At 47.5% G+C, this 19,584-nt stretch overlaps 1 protein-coding gene across 1 annotated transcript in view; it reads right to left on the bottom strand.

Moving 5' to 3' along the window:
- The window catches only part of SLC48A1 (solute carrier family 48 (heme transporter), member 1), a 41,279-nt gene extending 22,453 nt beyond the window's left edge, over positions 1–18,826 (bottom strand). Inside the window, exon 1 of the mRNA XM_015410215.1 lies at positions 18,644–18,826. Within this exon, the coding sequence (XP_015265701.1) occupies positions 18,644–18,782 (139 nt within the window). The 5' untranslated portion in view covers positions 18,783–18,826. The remainder of the gene's footprint in view (positions 1–18,643) is intronic.
- Positions 18,827–19,584: the final 758 nt, after the last annotated feature.

The following is a 19,584-nucleotide window of genomic DNA, read 5'->3' as shown; positions in this document are numbered from 1 at the left end:
ATATAAATCAATGGTGAGACCTCATTTGGAATACTGTGTGCAGTTCTGGGCACCACACCTTAAAAAGGATATTATAGCTTTGGAAAAAGTGCAGAAAAGGGCAACTCGAATGATAAAAGGGTTGGAACACTTTCCCTATGAGGAAAGGTTAAAGCGCTTAGGGCTCTTTAGCTTGGAGAAAAGACGACTGAGGGGTGACATGATCGAGGTTTATAAGATTATGCATGGGAAAGAGCAGGTAAAGAAAGAGGTACTTTTCTCCCTTTCTCACAATACAAGAACTCGTGGGCACTCCATGAAACTGCAGAGCGGTCGGGTTAGAACGGATAAAAGGAAGTACTTCTTCACCCAAAGAGTGATTAACACATGGAATTCACTGCCACAGGAAGTGGTGGGTGCTACAAGCATGGACGGCTTCAAAAGGGAATTAGATAAGCATATGGAGCAGAGTTCCATCAGTGGCTATTAGCCACAAGGTATAGCTAGGGGCTCTGGGGCAAGTGATGCTCTGTCTGTAGGACGTCCTTCTTCACCCAAAGAGTGATTAACACTTGGAATTCACTGCCACAGGAAGTGGTGGGTGCTACAAGCATGGATGGCTTCAAAAGGGAATTAGATAAGCATATGGAGCAGAGGTCCATCAGTGGCTATTAGCCACAAGGTATAGCTAGGGGCTCTGGGGCAAGTGATGCTCTGTCTTCTTGGTGCTTGGGGGGGGGGTCAACAGTGGGAGGGCTTCTAATGTCCTGGCCCCACTGCTGGACCTCCTGATGGCACTGGTATTTCTGGCCACTGTGTGACACAGAGAGTTGGACTGGATGGGCCTTTGGCCTGATCCAACATTGGCGTCTCTTATGTTCTTATGTTCTTATTGTTGAAAATCAATAAAATCCTGGGAAACAACTGCTGCCAATCTCCAGGTGAGGGCTGGAGATCACACAAAATTACACCTGTTCTTCAGGTAGCAGAGGGCAGTTCCTCCGGAGAAAATGGTGGACTCAGTGTCATTATACCCTGCTGAGGTCACCACAGCAAATTGACACTGAGTTCCCAAGGCCGTGGCACCCGCCCAGAGCCTCTTTCTAGAGCTCGTTGTATTTATTTCCACAAGGGGCCTTATTCCTAGTACTGTAATAAATGTTATTAGTCTTTAAAGTGTCACTGGACTTTGACTTTACTTTAAAAAAGCGGCAAGGCTGATCGGGGCCTGGAGACCAAGCTCTCCGAGGAAAGGCTGAGGGACTTGGGAATGTTCAGTCTCGTGAAGAGGAAGCTGGGAGGGGGGGGGGACATGCTTGCTCTCTTTAAGTATTCTGAAAGGCTGTCACTTAAGAGGAGGGAAGGGAACTGTTCCTGTTGGTAGCAGAGAAAAGGACTCACAGTAATAGGCTTAAATTATGGCCAGAAAACATTTTTTTTAATAATAAGAGTTGTTAAGCAGGGGAACCAGCTACCTAGGGAGGTGGTGAACTTCCCCTCACTAGCAATCTTTAAGCAGCGGCTGAACGAACACTTGCCAGGGTGTTGTAGGCTGATCCTACATTGAGCAGCGGGTTGGCCTACATGGCCGCTGTGGCTCCTTCCAACTCTATGATTCTCCTTTGCTGTGACAGACTAACATGGTTACCCCTTGGCAGCTCCGTAGGGAACTGGACTTGATGGGGTTGCTGAGCTTGAGGGACACCCAGCATGGGCTACCTACACAAAGAGCTGAAACAAACAATTCCTCTTCCCCTGTGAGGTTGCCATCTTCCATCTCGGGGGCCAGTTTTTCACATCAGTGGTTTCCTTTCATTTTTAATGTGTGGGGAAATTTACAATGTCGCCGCCTGAGTGGTCAAACTTCACCTAGTCCATGAAAAAAAATAAAGGGATCATCAGATAAGGAAGCATCCAACCCTCGTTAACGCAATGCTTGCTTATCATCTTATGTTATGGGGATACCTCATACAAGCAAATCATACACCCAAGTCACAAAATGGAATTTAAACAGGGTATTTGAGACACATGGAAGGGGAGGGGGGTCTCCAAACAGTCTCTGTGTTTGAGGTGCTATTTGATCTAGGGCTGGCCCCCAGGGCGATCTCTCTGCTGACCCACATTAGCAACTGTTAGGACTGTGAGAAAAATCAAAGGCTTTCCCAGGCCACAGACTTAAGCGCTTGTTGCACAATGCAAGGGGTGCAGGATCTGATAGGAGCGGAGAACGGGAGAAAACAGAGGGCGATTCTGCATCTGGCATTCACTCCACATTTTCTCAACATGGAGGTAAAGGTGCAGCTCAAAACTACATTCAAGTACCCCGGGGCAATGCCCGAACTCACCCCTGAATGGTCATAAATCTAAGCAGAAGGTACCATAAAACCCGATGATCAAAGAAAGTGAAAGCGGCATGAGGAGTGGAGGGTACCATAAAACCCGATGATCAAAGAAAGTGAAAGTGGCATGCGGTGTAGAGGGTACCATAAAACTCGATGATCAAAGAAAGTGAAAGCGGCATGCAGTGTAGAGGGTACCATAAAACCCGATGATCAAAGAAAGTGAAAGTGGCATGCGGTGTAGAGGGTACCATAAAACCCGATGATCAAAGAAAGGGAAAGCGGCATGCGGTGTAAAGGGTACCATAAAACCCGATGATCAAAGAAAGTGAAAGTGGCATGCGGTGTAGAGGGTACCATAAAACCCGATGATCAAAGAAAGTGAAAGCGGCATGCGGTGTAGAGGGTACCATAAAATCCTATGTTCAAAGAAAAGTGAAAGCGGCATGCAACGCAGAGGGAAATTTCTGTTCCGACGCGGGTTTGCTAAAACAACGGATGGAAAAGCCAATGCCGAATCGCCCGGCGTTATGTTAAGAAGAGACCCACAGGGCTGCAAATGCACATTCAGCTCTCTTTAAAACATAAATGTAGCTGCAGCACAGCTGCAAATCAAATATGAATTTTTAAAAATGAAAAATAATTGTTAAAAAATAAAACGGGCTACAGTGACCCCTGCCTAGCTGCCTCATGGCGGTCAGTTCCTCATCAATCTGCTGTAAAAGAAAGCATCCTATGGCCTGAGATACAAATGGAACTTTAAAATACACACATCTCCCCAAAGGGAAGACCTGCCGGGTTTGTGCGGTAGCTGTTTGAAATGATTTCTTATCACGGCTAGTTTTCTGTGCTATCTGATGTTTTAGAAGCATCCTAGATGGGCCAATGAAACTTGTGCCTAGATTTGAAGATGGAAGATGGCAGGGGAGAGAGAAAAAGGTGTGCGTGTTAGGTAACCTCAAGTCCTTTCCGACTTATGGCGACTCTATGAATTAATGACCTCCAAAACATCCTACAGTTAACAGCCTTGCTCAGGTCTTGCAAACTGAGGGCCTTTGTGGCTTCCTTGATTGAGTCCATCCATCTCATGTTGGGTCTTCTTCTCCTCCTGCTGCCTTCCGCTTTTCCTAGCATTTCTGTTTTTTCCAGTGACTCTCATCTTCTCATTATGTGGCCAATGTTTGATAGCCTCAGTTTAGGCATTTTATCTTCTAGGGAGAGTTTAGACTTGATTTGATCTAAAATCCACTTATTTGTCTTTTTGGCCGTCTGTGGTATCCATAAAACCCTCCTCCAAAACCACATTTCAAAGGAATCAATTTTCTTCCTGTCTGCTTCCTTCGGCTGTCCAACTCTCACATCCATACATAGTAATGGGGAATATGCTATGAAGGAAAAAGGTTGGCGGGAGAAGCAACAGACATTGTTGGGCGGACAAAAAAGGAGAAGCCAGAGAATATTGCAGAGATGTAAAAAGTACTGAAGAGGGCAACCAAGATGATTAAAGGTCTGGAGCAGTGTTCCCTCTAAGCTGAGTTAGTGTGAGCTAGCTCACAGTTTTTTAGCCTCCGGCTCACACATTTTTGCCTCAGCTCAGGAAGGATGGCTCCAGAACGCACTAATTTATGCAGTAGCCAAATCACCTGCTCACAACTTTAATGCCGGTAGCTCACAAAGTAGAATTTTTGCTCACAGGACTCTACAGGGTGTCTGTTGTGGGGAGGGGAAGGGAAAGGAGTTTGTAAGCCGCTCTGAGACACCTTTGGGTAGTGAAGGGCAGGGCATAAATCCAGTCTCTTCTTCTTCTACAGCTTAAAGGGAACATTGGTCTGGAGCATTTTTTCTATGAGGAAAAGCTGAACAGTCTGAGATTGTTCAGTGCAGCAAAAGATGACTAAGTGGGGACATGATAAGAGGTTTATAAAATTATGCGTAGTGCAAAAGAAAGTGGATAGAAGGATCTTTCCTCCCACCGTCCCACAATACTGCAGCTCAGAGCACCCAAAAAAGTTGATGGGCAATAAATTCAGGACATAAAAAAGGAAATAAAATAAAAGCCACCTGCGTGGGCCTGACAAGGCGAAAAGGTGGGATACAAATGCTGTAAATAAATGAAATACAACTTCATGAGTAACAAAAACTTTATGAGTACTTATTAAATTTGCAGATGACACCAGATGAGGAGCAGCGAGCAAACTAGATGACAGATATAGGATATAACAAAATCTGAACACACTGGAAAAGTGGGCGGATGTGAACAAGATGCAATTTAACAAGGATAAGTACCACGTTCTACATCTGGGTAATGAAAATGAGGAACACGCATACTGGATGGGGGAATGCACTTCTGGGTAGCAGTGTGAGCAGCCAGTGTGATGCAGCAACAAAAAAAGCTAATGTGATCTTGTTGGACCTCCGGGGCAGCTGATTGGCTGCTGTATGAAACAGTATGCTAGACTAGATCAGGGGTCCCCAACATGGTGGCCATGGAGCCTAGTGGTGCCCACCAATCCAGGTGCCCACCAAGCATTTTTAGAAAATGGGCGGGGGCAAGTTCTACTCTTGCCCAGCCAGGCTTCTGATAAGCCACTGAATAAAATAACATTGTTTTGGGGCAGCTGCCAACACAGTGTTGGTTTTATTCTCTCCCAAACTTCTCTTTCCCAGTGTATTTTTTAAAATTGCTACTCTTAGTCCCCTGCACTTGGGCTTCCCCTGCTGTAGCCCTGCTGCCAGTTTGGTGTAGCGGTTAAGTGCGCGGACTCTAATCTGGGAGAACCGAGTTTGATTCCCCACTCCTCCACTTGCACCTGGCTGGATGACCTTGGGCAAGCCGTAGTTCTGATAAGAGCTGTTCTTGAAAAAGGGCAGTTTCTGTCAAGAGCTCTCTCAGCCCCACCTACCTCACAAGGTGTATTGGGGAGGGGAAGGGAAAGGAGTTTGTAAGCCGCTCTGAGACACCTTTGGGTAGTGAAGGGGGGTATAATTCCAATCTCTTCTTCTTCTTCTTCTTCCATCTCCTGCTGTGCCCATTTTGTGACTGTCTCCACCTCCAGTGGCAGCCATTTTGTGGTTGCGTCCACAGCCCAGAATTCCAAAGGAGCCCACAGACCCAAAAGGGCTGGAGACCCCTGAACTGGAAGAGCTACTGGTCTAATCCAGCAGGGCTTTTCTGACATTCTTATCTGAGAAGAAATTAACCCCCTCCTTGTATTGTCTCCCTTAGTGGGAGGGCGGGGTAAAAGTCTAATAAATAAATAAATAAATAATTTCAAGCAGTTTGCTTTTTTATGCTATACAGTTAGACACCTTCCTGTCCCGCTGCCATTCCAGTAAAATCAAATCGAAGCAGATTTCCTGGCTTAATTTTATCTCTAGTAGAACAAAGTTTTAGTCCAGTGGGGCACCTTTAAGACCAACAAAGGTTTATTCCAAGGTACGAGCTTTCGTGTGCAGGCACACTTTTTTGTGTGCCTGCCATTCTAATGTATTTGAAAAAGCGTGCCTTGCACACGAAAGCCCATACCTTGAATAAACCTTTGTTGGTCTTAAAGGTGCCCCACTGGACTCTACATTTGTTCTACTACTTCAGACCACCACGGCTGACCACCTGGACCGATCTGTATTTCTAGTATTTTGGAAGCTGTCATCCACTGCACCCTCCCCCCCCCTTTTTTTGAAGCGCAGAGCATCCATTTCAACACCAAAAGAGCACTGCAAAGCACATTGGTAGACACTCTTCCCGGGCACCTTGAGCAACAGCTGTCTTTCGCAAAGAGCTAAACAATGGCTGTCTCTCCCTTCCTCCACTCCCACGCCACAATGAGAAGTCTCTTATCTCCTTGACTGCCACAATGGGAAGCTCTTTTATCTCTTTGACTCTGCGTCGCATAGGGCCTGGATAATCCAAAGCCTTGCTTTATATCCAACAGACCTGACCCACTGCGTGGCTTAAATATAGCAAAAGAAGAAGAAAGCCTCTTAAGAGCAAGGGAACCGGCACACCACGTTCTCTCTCAAGGACTGTGCTAGCAGACCTCACTCCAGGAATCGCAACGCCTCTTGCTTCCACCCTCCCTGAATTTCCACCCTCCCTGAATTTCCACCCTCCCTGAATTTCCACCCTCCTATCAAGCAGGGCTCTGCAAAGAGAGATGTGAGGAGCGGGTACCATGCGAAGGAGCAAACGGCATGAAAAACACTGTGCTCCCCCCTGCAACATGCTCATTCGAAATTGTCTCTGCTTCCCGGATTTGAAAACCCATGAGAGGATAGCCTCCTTCCCAGGCCTGTAGCAAGGATTTTTTTGTTCAGAGGGCATTTAAATTTTTAAGGGGACGGTTAAATTACAGTTAATTAAATTAATCTGAAAGCCTGTCTTTAAAGCCTGTTTCTAGCCATCCTTGGAAGAGGCAGGGCAGTAAGCGTGTCAGTTCCAAGGAAAAACACAGCTCAGAGGGCATTTAATTGCCTTCAGAAGACATCTAAATGCCTTCCGGGTTCCTTTCCACAGGGCAAGAAAGCTTAGAAGGGCACTCAAGAGTGGAACTTCCAATACATCTCCAACAATCCCCCTTTCTGCTAGCCCAGTCCTGCTGTTTACCACCTAGGTCATGGTGAGTCTTTCAAAAGCATTCCCATGCTCCTCTGGGAAACATGCAAAGGGGATTGTTGGAGGTATACTGAGGGTGCCACTCTTGAGTGCCCTTCTAAGCTTTCTTGCCCTGTGGAAGGGAACGCAAAAGGCATTTAAATGGTTTCAGAAGGCATTTAAATAGTTTCTGAAGGTAATTAAATGCCCTCTGAGCTGACTTTTCCCAGATCCAATGATGCCCCCCCCAATTCCACGGTGGGAGGGTGGGGGAACCCCGAGGGCAAGCCGCCACTCTCACCCTGGCCGCTGCCAGCAGCAGACAGTGGGAGGTCTCTCCCCAAAAATAAGATTTCTGGCATGACTATTTGTGGGGCAGGGTTTTAAATTAAGGGGGCGGGGCCCCGAAATGCCCCACTGTGGCTACAGGCCTGTCCCCTACCCCATGTAAAGTCCAGGTACAAGACGAAAGTAGTAACTCCCAGAGGGCAGAAAAATTCTGCAGATCGACAAACTGATAGCACGGATGGTGTGTAGCCAAAGGCCACGACGATAGATCAACAGATCAACGGCATCGCCACACTGATGTCTTTATCATCTGCCATTTCCCCTCTCCTGCCACCAAAAGACCACTTGCATGTTCCTCTACTTCTCCTTCTGGAGGGCAGGAACGAGAACCCTGACCATATCATCACTTGCCAGACACAGCCACACAGAAGGACGCATTCATGCACATACAAAAAAACCCCTAACGTGTTATCTTTGGGATGCCTTTCAATTGATGCAAAAACTGCTCTGAGGGCTGATCTTGGTTGAAAAGTGGGAGGGGCTGTGGCTCAGTGGGAGGGGATCTGCTTTGCGTGCAGAAGGTTCCAGATTCAATCCCTGGCATCTCCAGTTTAAAAATAAACAAAACATAAAAGGGGCCAGGCAATCAGTGATGTAAAAGACCTCAGGCCAAGACCCTGGAGAGCCGCTGCCAGTCTGTGTAGACAATACTGACTTTGATGGACTGATGGCCTGATTCATGTGTGCATTCAGGAATATAAATAAATAAACTCCACTTAGTGGCCACCATAACAGAGGTTAGCTGTTGCTTATTCTTATGCCCCCTAACAGAAAACGGGTCTTTCCTTTGTATCCCTGGACTTGCCTCATTGGGGGGATGCTTTACTTGATTCATGCAACAGGAGAAGAAGGAGCAGGAGGAAGAGGAGACTGGATTTATACCCCGTCCAAGTGGAGTCTCAGAGCGGCTTATAATCTCCTTTCCCTCCCCACAACAGACACCCTGGAAGGTAGGTAGGGCTGAGAGAGCTCTGAGAGAACTGCCCTTGAGAGGACAGTACAAAACCAAAAGGGAAATACACAGTAAGAAACAGTCAACACAAAACTGTGTAATAGAATAACAGTCACACCTTCTATTACACAGTTAGTTTCGTCTAGAGAGAACAGTGGCTTGCCCAAGGTCATCCAGCTGGCTTCATGTGGAGGAATGGTGAATCAAACCCGGTTCTCCCAGATAAGAGTCTGCACTCTTAACCACTACACCAAACTGGCTCTCAAACTGACTAGGACCGTTAGAAGGTGAAGAACCAGTTTACATACCTGTTAAGCTAGCAGCCAATTGGAAGTTATGCAACACTGGCCACATGCATGTGACCATGTAACATGCGCCTCAAAGATGTGTGCCTGCCAACACATGCTCATAATGCTCTATGCTAGAAATCTTTCTGCTTCACTTTTTCCCAACATGAAGGATGCTAAGGATCTTACAAACAGGCACTGACCGATGCAGATGGGACAACTTGGCACACAGATGTGAGCCCCAAGGAAAAGCGGGGTTATAAATGTGTCCATAACGAAATAAAATTTCTGCACGAGGGAGTGATAAAGATAAAAGGGTTGGAACACTTTCCCTATGAAGAAAGGTTAAAGCGCTTGGGGCTCTTTAGCTTGGAGAAAAGAGATTGAGTTTCTAGACACTCTAAATGACTGTGCTATGGAGCAGATGGTCACGGAACCTACCAGGGGAGAGGCGATCCTTGATTTGGTCCTAAGTAACACTCAAGACCTGGTGAGAGATGTAAAGGTGATTGCACCACTTGGAAACAGTGATCATAATGTTGTTGAGTTCATCATTTGTACAAATAGAGAATTGGCCAAAAAGACTCACACAACCATTTTTAACTTTAAAAGGGGTAATTTCTCTGATATGAGGGGACACGTGGGGAGGAAACTGAAAGGAAAAGTAGAAAGGGTCAAAACAATTGGGGAAGCTTGGGATCTATTTAAAACTACGATCCTAGAAGCTCAAAAAATATATATTCCGCAGGTTAGGAAAGGCACAAACAGGTATAGGAAAAAGCCTGCATGGTTAACAAACAGAGTAATGGAGGCTGTAAAAAGTAAAAAGAATTCCTTTAAGCAGTGGAAAGCTAGTCACAGGGAGGCTGATAAAACGGAACACAGGCTATGGCAAATAAAATGCAAGTCTGAGGTCAGGCAGGCAAAAAGGGAATATGAGGAGCATATAGCAAAAAACGTAAAAACCAACAATAAAACTTTCTTCAAATACATTAGAAACAGGAAACCAGCCAGGGAGGCAGTGGGGCCCTTGGACGACCAAGGGGTAAAAGGAGTATTGAAGGATGATAGGGAAATGGCTGAGAAGCTAAATGCATTTTTTGCCTCCGTCTTCACTGTGGAAGATGAGAAGTGCTTGCCCACTCCAGAACCACTGATTTCAGGAGGGGTGTTGGAAGACCTGAGTCAGATTGAGGTGACGAGAGAGGAGGTCCTAAAACTGATAGACAACTTAAAAACTGAAAAATCACCAGGCCCAGATGGCATACATCCGAGAGTTCTGAAAGAACTCAAATGTGAACTTGTAGATCTCCTGACAAAGATATGTAATCTTTCCTTAAAATCTGCCTCCATTCCTGAGGATTGGAAGGTAGCTAATGTCACTCCCATCTTTAAAAAGGGTTCCAGAGGAGATCCGGGAAATTACAGGCCAGTCAGTCTGACGTCGATACCGGGTAAATTGGTGGAAACCATTATTAAGGAAAGAATTAGTAGGCACATAGATGAACAAAACCTATTGAGGCAGACTCAGCACGGTTTCTGTAAGGGAAGATCTTGTCTCACTAACCTGTTAGTGTTCTTTGAGGGGGTGAACAAACATGTGGACAAGGGGGATCCAATAGATATTATTTACCTTGACTTCCAGAAAGCTTTTGATAAAGTTCCTCATCAAAGGCTCCTAAGTAAGCTCAAAAATCATGGGATAGAAGGACAAGTCCTTTTATGGATCAAAAACTGGCTAGTTCATAGAAAACAGAGAGTGAGTGTAGGTGGGCAATTTTCTCAGTGGAGGGTGGTAAGCAGTGGGGTACCGCAGGGATCAGTACTTGGTCCACTGCTTTTTAACTTGTTCATTAATGATTTGGAGATGGGAGTAAGCAGTGAAGTGGCTAAATTTGCGGATGATACAAAGTTGTTCAGGGTGGTGAAAACCAGTGAGGATTGTGAGGCACTCCAAGGGGATCTGTCAAGGATGGGCGAGTGGGCGTCAACATGGCAAATGGGGTTCAATGTGGCCAAGTGCAAGGTGATGCACATTGGAGCCAAAAATCCTAAATATAAATACACATTGATGGGGTCTGAACTGGCAGAGACTGAGCAAGAGAGAGATCTTGGAGTTGTAGTGGATAACTCACTGAAAATGTCGAGACAGTGTGTGACTGCAATAAAGAAGGCCAATGCTATGCTGGGGATTATTAGGAAGGGTATTGAAAACAGATCAGCCAATATAATAATGCCCCTATATAAATCAATGGTGAGACCTCATTTGGAATACTGTGTGCAGTTCTGGGCACCACACCTTAAAAAGGATATTATAGCTTTGGAAAAAGTGCAGAAAAGGGCAACTCGAATGATAAAAGGGTTGGAACACTTTCCCTATGAGGAAAGGTTAAAGCGCTTAGGGCTCTTTAGCTTGGAGAAAAGACGACTGAGGGGTGACATGATCGAGGTTTATAAGATTATGCATGGGAAAGAGCAGGTAAAGAAAGAGGTACTTTTCTCCCTTTCTCACAATACAAGAACTCGTGGGCACTCCATGAAACTGCAGAGCGGTCGGGTTAGAACGGATAAAAGGAAGTACTTCTTCACCCAAAGAGTGATTAACACATGGAATTCACTGCCACAGGAAGTGGTGGGTGCTACAAGCATGGACGGCTTCAAAAGGGAATTAGATAAGCATATGGAGCAGAGGTCCATCAGTGGCTATTAGCCACAAGGTATAGCTAGGGGCTCTGGGGCAAGTGATGCTCTGTCTTCTTGGTGCTTGGGGGGGGGGTCAACAGTGGGAGGGCTTCTAATGTCCTGGCCCCACTGCTGGACCTCCTGATGCTGAGGGGTGACATGATCAAGGTTTACAAGATTATGCGTGGGATATAGAGCAGGTTGAGAAAGAAGCACTTTTCTCCCTTTTGCACAATACAAGAACTTGTGGGCACTCAGTGAAATTGCTGAGCGGTCAGGTTAGAACGGATAAAAGGAAGTACTTCTTCACCCAAAGAGTGATTAACACATGGAATTCACTGCCACAGGAGGTGGTGGCGGCTACATGCATGGACGGCTTCAAGAGGGAATTGGATAAACATATGGCGCAGAGGTCCATCAGTGGCTATTAGCCACAAGGAATAGATAGGAACTCTGGGGCAAATGATGCTCTGTGTTCTTGGTGGCTGGGGGGGGGGGGTCAACAGTGGGAGGGCTTCTAGTGTCCTGACCCCACTGCTGGACCTCCTGATGGCACCTGGTATTTTTGGCCACTGTGTGGCAGAGTGTTCGACTGGATGGGCCATTGGCCTGATCCAACATTGGCGTCTCTTGTGTTCTTATGAGTGTCCAAGGCAACCTTGATGCTCAGCATCCTCTTAGGCTTAGTCCTCTCCAATAGCAGCTGTTGTGGTAAACCCCTGCCTGGACTACACCACTTTCAAAGGCAGGTGATTATTCCATTAAAAATATTCCCCATAGGTGAATGGCGATGAAATCGGTGAAATCTTAAATGTTTAATATTGTATTAGTTGCTGTAGATTTCCGGGACTTGTGGCCCGTTGTCTTGGCATTGTAGAACCTGACGTTTCACCAGTAACTGTGATTGGCATCCTCAGAGGTATAAACACAGAAAGATGGAATACTCTCTGTGTCAATATAATCCTTGACACAGAGAGTACTCCAACTTTCTGTGTTTATACCTCTGAGGATGCCAGTCACAGTTACTGGCGAAGCGTCAGGTTCGACAATGCCAAGATCACGGCCACACATCCCGGAAAATCTACAGCAACTAATGAACTCGGGCTGTGAAAGCCTTCGACAACATATTTAATATTGTTTATTTGGAAAAGTTATAAATGAAAAGTTTTTTTAAAAAAATGTTCCCCAATTAAGAGAAACCCATGCCTCAAAAAAGCGTAAGTCGGAGTCAAGTTTAAGAGAAAATCTTTCTTCCCAAAACCTAGGTTTCTTTGGGAAAGAACGTTGATTCATTTGAAATGTGGAGTTGAAGGAGAGTTTTATGGATACTGTGGACCCCCAAAAAAGACAAATAAGTGGGTTCTAAGACCAAATCAAGCCGGAACTCTCCCCTGGAAGCTAAAGTGACTATAAACTGAGGCTATTGTATTTTGGACAATAAGGCTAGAAAAAGTTGACGGCAGCAGGAAAAAAGGAAGACCCAAGAGAAGATGGATTGACTCAATCTAGGAAGCCACAGCCTTTAGTCTGCAAGATGTGAGCAAGGCAAGGCTGTGAATGACAGGCCACTTTGGAGGTCATTCATTCATAGATTTCGCTGTAAATTGGAAGCAACTTGACCACACTTAACACACACAAGACTTCTGAAGGGGGGGTTGGAGCAACCCCCACCTGCAGTCCGATGCAGTATATAATCCAGATACGGGTGCTGCTGTCTGTGAGAACCAAGCCTTAGACGGGTTTCACTCAAGAATGGATTTTAAAAGTCAGTCACCTGCTTCTTGATCAGCAGTAACATCTGTACTGAAGATAGCAGGTGCTCTTTGACCACCCCCCAAAAAACCCTATGCTGGAGGGATAATGGGATGGGCATGAACAAAAGCCATGTGGGGGAAGGGATTGCTGCAAGACAGGGAACCAGGCAAGATGGAGTGAAAAAGCTGGCTGGATCTAATCTATCAATTGTACGCCCTGGGATAATTTACCAAAGTCCTGGTCCTGAATGCGTGTGATGTGTGTGTTTGTTTTCCTCCAAGGTTTCTTGCCTCTCTCCCCCACGACACAAGTAACACAGCCTAATCCTGCACTTTAAATGGATCACTCCCATAGTCACATGGGAGTAAAAAAAGAACTGGTAGATCATTGCTGGTGATCAGTATCAGAAAATGCTCAAAAGAGAGCATGGTATCTAAAGCACCAAACTGGAGGTGGATTTGCTAAGTCAGCAAGGGAGGAAGGAGATGTGCCCAGGAGAAGCGTCTAGGTTCTGCTTCGCTTACCCGATCAAGAATCCCACAGGCAAACTGAACTGGACCCGGGTTCCTTAATAATAACTCCAGAGGTCATTTCCTGCAGGAGCGCACAGGAGCGGAGCTCCGGCAGGCACATGCAACCAGCCCCACCCCCTGCTCCCAGCAGCCCTCAGTTAGAGCAAAAAGCAGCCAGGTAAGTTGCAGAGCTCCCCCCGGTCCAAAACAGTCCAGTGGCACCTTTAACACCAAGTTTTATTCAGGTACAAGCTCTCTCTCCTCTGCGAGGACAGATCTGCACGTCCATTCCACCCCCACCCCCCCAGTAGCTAGCAATCCAAAACAGTCCAGTGGAGCCTGAGCCGTGGGTGTTGCCTTCTGACACACTTCCGGTGATGTCAGGGGTGTATGGCATATGCAAATGAGTTATGCTAATGAGTTATGCTAATGAGCTCCTGCACCTCTTTTTCTACGAAATGACCCCTGAATAACTCAATGCTGTCAAGTCGCAACTGACTTATGGCAAGCCCTCGTGGGGTTTTCAGGGCAAGAGACATTCAGAGGTGGTCTGCCATTGCCTGCTTCTGCAGAGCAGCCCTGGTCTTCCTTGGTGGTCTCCCGCACAAGTACTCGCCAGGGCCGACCCTGCTTAGCTCCCAAACTATAATGAGCCCACATACTAAGCCGGGCTATTCGGGCTGCATATTACAACTTCATAAAAAGAGCAGCTAATTAGCTCAGCAGCAATGATACCTCCAGCCTTGAAGTCCGACAATCTTGGCTTCACTGTGCCACTCAGCAGCCAGAGACCCGGCAAACTTGGCAACATTGGATACACATTGACTGAGCTCATTAGCCACCATTTCCGAGAATACACAAGTCTTCTTTAATATAACATACATGTATTGAATGGAGTGATGCGATTTATTTGACGTTTGGCAAAACCTTTTTGCGCAGTGGTGTGTTTGTGCATTTAGCTCGTACACTGCGTTTTCCATTTAGAAGAAGAGAAGAAGAGATTGGATTTATACCCCGCCCTTCACTACCCAAAGGTGTCTCAGAGCGGCTCACAAACTCCTTTCCCTTCCCCTCCCCACAACAGACGCCCTGTGAGGTGGGTGGGGCTGAGAGAGCTCTTGACAGAAACTGCTCTTTTTCAAGAACATCTGTGCCAGAGTTATGGCTTGCCCAAGGTCATCCAGCCAGGTGCAAGTGGAGGAGTGGGGAATCAAACCTGGTTCTCCCAGATTCAGCCGCCCTGAGCCTCCGGGGTACGGCGGGGTAGAAATTCAAATATAAATATAAATAAATAAATATAAATTTAGAGTCCGCGCGCTTAACCACTACACCACACTGGCTCTCATTTAATTTTGCATGTGCCATGAACATATTCATCCGTGCATCTAGGTAACCAATGACTGCAACTTCTTCCAAGTGCCTCTTCTTGCTCAGGTTTTCCCAGTGCTGCTTCGGGACATCAGCAATGACAGCAGACAGAGCTACATTCGTGTGCCATTCAAGTCTTTGCCTCCTGATGCTGGTAAGCCAACACCAATAGCGTGGAATGCCAAAAAGACAAATCCGTGGTGGGTTCTAGATCAAATCAAGCCTGATTTTAGAAGCTAAAATGACTCAACTGAGACTAGCGTACTTTAGAGGTATAATGAGAAGTCCAGAGTAATTGAAAACGACAAAACGGCTAGGAGAATTTAAGGCAGCAGGAAAAGAGGCAGACCCAACATGAGATGGATGGACTCCATCAAGGAAGCCCCAAGGGCCCTCCGTTTGCAAGACCTGAGCAAGGCTGTTAATGATAGAGGACCTTTTTAAAAAGGTAAAGGTTTCCCTTGCTCAAAAGCCAGCCGAATCCGACTCTAGTGAGTGGTGCTCATTTCCATTTCCAAGCCGAAGAGCCAGCGCTGTCCGAAGACGTTTCCATGATCATGTGACCGGCATGACTAAAGGCCAAGGTGCACAGAACGCTGTTACCTTCCCACTGAAGCGGTACCTATTTACCTACTAGCAGTTTCTTGCTTTCAAACTGCTAGGCTGGCAGGAGCTGGGGCCAGAGACGGAAGCTCACTCCGTCACACCGCATGAGGGTCTCGAACTGCCGAACTAATGGCCTTCCAGTCTGCAGTTCAGCGTCTTAACCTCTGAGCCACCTTTTTAGAGGTTGCTAATTCATAGGGTCACCATAAGTCAGAAGCAGCTTGGCAGCACTAAACACACACATACCTATATGTTTTACATAATTTTTTCTGCTAACGAGAAGGAGGCACAAAGGCTATGCCAAGCACTGAAATGCAACCCTTGGAGGACATTAATTCATAGTGTCGCTGTAAGTCAGAAGAGACCTGATGGCACTTCACACGCACACACACACACACACCCCAGACAACACAAACTTCTGTGGAAAGATGCTGTTGCGCTCTGACATGGGCCTCCCGTAAACTCAAACCAGTTTTTAAACTGGCCGGACCGGTAACGGTTTCGGCAGAAAATCCCACCTGCATCACAAAAATTACAACCTCAAAGGTCTGGCACAATTTCCCACCAGGAAACCCCTTGGCCTGTACAGGTGGCAGAACCCGCCGCCGCTTCGTTCCCCACAAATAGCTGGAAGCGAGAAAATGTTATTCTCAACTGGTAAAATGCCAGTCACTGCGATGGGTTTGAGTGCGCGTTATCACACATCAGGGAGGATTCTACGCGCCTGGGAGTTGTGTGCATCAAAACACACCGCACACTTGCATGTACACACAGAGGACTATGTGGTCCTTGTCAGAGGGGGCGAGATCATCTGTAGCATAAGGAAGGTTTTGTCCTCACTGCAACTGTTACATCAACTGCAGCATAGTCCCTTCCCCCCAAGAAGGGAATTGCAAAGGACGCATGGGGAGGGGACATCCCATTACCCCAGGGATTCCCGTTTCCCCCTCCAATCCAGATCTCCCCCTCCCAGCCTAATTCCCCACTGCCCACAGTAGCTCCGGCTACAGGCCTCCCCCCACTGCACTTTGCCCGTTTCTCATTTGTTGCCATGTCACAGCTGACTTATGGCAACTCAGTAGGGTGTGCATAAGGTCCCTGTGGGGCCTTATGCAGTTCCGCAGGGCCTGCATGACGGAGCTCTTCCGCCAGGCTTTCGCATAGGGGCCGCCGCTGCCACCATCACCACCAATGGTGGCGATACCTTCGGGATTAGGAATCGCCCTTGGAAGTTCCGCCATAAATTGCATGGCATTGTCAATGTGGGATTGGCTCGAACTATCTGCTGGACAGTGCCACCCCAATGGGGAGGACTGAGGACGCCATCAAAACCACTCAAGACCGCCTTGTTTACAGAAAGCACTTTATTATTGTTATTGTTATTAGTATTCATGATTTTACTGTTTTATCTGGTTTTATGTGTGGGCTCATGCCCCTTGTAAGCCGTCCTGAGCCCGCTCGCAGGGAGGGCAGGGTAAAAATGCCTAAATAAATAAATGGCAAGAGACATTCAGAGGTGGTTTGCCATTGCCTGCCTTTGTGTGGACACTGTGGACTTCCTCGGGGGTCTCCCACCCAAATATTGAACAGGGCCGACCCTGCTTAGCTTCTGAGATCTGACAAGATCCAGAAAGGTCAGGGCTACTTTTTCTAAATACCTAAATAAATATAGAGCTGCACACTCTCTTCCACCACACACAGAGGATCTCATTTATGCAGGCCAGAGTGAAATATGCAACAGGTGCACATGACACGGAGCGACACTAACATTTCACAAAGTCGACTACAAGTACCGGTACTTCAGAACCCTACGTCTTACAACGGTGGCGTGCGTGGGCGCACAACCAAAATGCAATTTCTGAAATGGCTTTCAAAGCTGATGGATGGATTCACCAAATGCTTAATTTCCTTCTCTGGTTGACTATAATTAGTTGGTACGTTATGCCATTAAGAACATGGCAAGATGACACGTAAACCGTGTTAACTATTGTCCCGTTATTATTGTCACTGTCATTATTGCCCTCACGATCTCTCTGTCACACAAACACATACCCCTTTCCTGCTGTAATAACCCGGCAAGACCATTTTAAAACTTCAGTTCATTTTTGGAAGGTCTGGTTTCAAAGATCTGGTGGTTTAGGTTTCTAGACGCACCACAAGGCTAGTAAACATAAAAAATATCGATTCCCTTTAGGGTCAGTGTATCATTAGCCATCATTTTTTAAGCAACAAGGCAAAGACGTTTTTATGAACTGGGTAGGGAGTTGGGTTATAAGAACTTGCAACCTGCCTGTAAGGGTCAGTGTATCATTAGCCATCATTTTTTTAAGCAACAAGGCAAAGAAGTTTTTATGAACTGGGCAGGGAGTTGGGTTATAGGAAGGGGCTGTGGCCATAGTCCAGCATCTGCTTTGCATACTGAAGTTCCCAGGTTCCAATCCCCAGGCACCTCCAGTTAAAAGGACCAAGGAGCAGATAATGGGAGAGACCCTGAAGAACCTCCGCCAGTCAGACTAACCAAAACTGAGCTTGCTAGACCAAGGCCCTGGTCCTATATAAGGCAGTTTCATGTGTTCCAGCTAATATCCCACCCACACGCATGGCTACTGAGAAGCATTAAAGCCTAGAAACTTACTTAACGGCTCTATCTGCAAAGGTCTTTTTAAGGCATTTGCCCCTAATCACGATCCAAGGCAGAAGAGGTAAACATTCCCCTTGGAAGTTCTTTGCAACACAGAGTTCATAATGACATCATCTATCCCACGTGACCGCCGAAAGGCATTAGGGACTAGTAACTTCAGTTTCCTGGCTTTACACACACAGGTGCCTTAAGAAGGGTGCTTCCCCACCCCCTGCTCAAAACCAAGAAGGGGGCCGAAAGGGGGAACTGAAACGCGCTCCGCTGAGCAATGCCTTGCAGCGGCAGGTGTTCAGAGCGGCATCTCCGAACCCGCATTCCGAATCTGCTCGTAAACAACCCGGGCGTGGTAGTTATTCCGGAGCCGGGATCCGTCCCGGGGATCTCGCCCACAGATTAGGATGTTTTTGAGCCGATTATAATTGCTCACATCTCCGGATGCAGGAGGGCAGCGGGGGGCCGCCACCGCCTGGGACCGGGGGAAGCAGTAAAAGAAAGCGGCTGGTCAAGGCGAACTCTCCCTCCGCCTGCCTGCCCGCTCGCCCACCCCCGGGGGTCTCCAGGTCCCTTCCCCTCCGCAGCTTACCGGAGAGCCCGCCGGCGGCGGCGGTGCAAGGCTGCCGCAGGCTGGGCGCCAGGTTCCAGGCGAGAAAGGCCGACAGCCCAGAGACGGTGCCGGTGGCCGCGTAGGCCAAGCGGATCGCCAGCTTCCGAGAGACCGCCATCGCCCCCCTCGCCGCCTCCGCCTCCTGGAAGCCCGCCGCCGCGCCGGTCAAGTCGGGGAGCTCGGCAGGACTCGGCGGAGGGTGTCGAAGGTCGCTCCGCCTCCCCGGCTACGGCTCCGCCTCCCCGGCCTGCCCGGCGACGCCCCGGTCTGCAGCGGCTCCCTGCGGCCAAGGGGACTCGGTGCGCCGCGCCAGGGCACCTCCTCCTCCAGCCCCGGGAGGGTGACGTCACCGCCCTTGGGTCCCCGCCCGGGAGGCGAAGGCGGCGGCGCCGCGGCTCCGAATGGGATTTCCCCCTGCGCGCGGACGACTCGATTCCGATCGGGTTGTTAACACGCCCATTACCGCTTTGGAGTCGGAGAGCAATTTTCCTCCAAGCTACTTTGGCCAAGGGTCCTCCTGTCCTGGGCAATGTTCCCTCTAAGCTGTGGAGTCTTGTGAGCAGTGTTCCCTCTAAGCTGAGTTAGTGTGAGCTAGATTTTTTTTCTCAGCTCAGGAAGGTGGGCTCCAGAGCACACTGATTTAATGCAGCAGCCAAATGGCTCGCTCAGAACTTTAATGCCAGTAGCTCACAAAGTAGAATTTTTGCTCACAAGACTCAGTAGCTTAGAGGGAACATTGCTTGTGAGCAAAAATTCTTCTTTGTGAGCTACTGGCATTAAAGTTGTGAGTGAGTGATTTGGAGACTGCAGAAATTAGCTTGCTCTGGAGCCCTTCTCCCTGAGCTAAAACAAAAATCTGTGAGCTGGAGGCTGAAAATCTGTGAGCTAGCTCACACTAACTCAGTTTAGAGGCAACACTG

This window comes from Gekko japonicus, unplaced genomic scaffold, assembly GCF_001447785.1.
Source record: "Gekko japonicus isolate JY-2015 unplaced genomic scaffold, Gekko_japonicus_V1.1 scaffold996, whole genome shotgun sequence".
NCBI classification, from domain to species: Eukaryota; Metazoa; Chordata; class Lepidosauria; order Squamata; family Gekkonidae; genus Gekko; species Gekko japonicus.
Note: the sequence above shows the minus strand (reverse complement) of the source record. Positions and strands in the feature narration are given on the sequence as shown.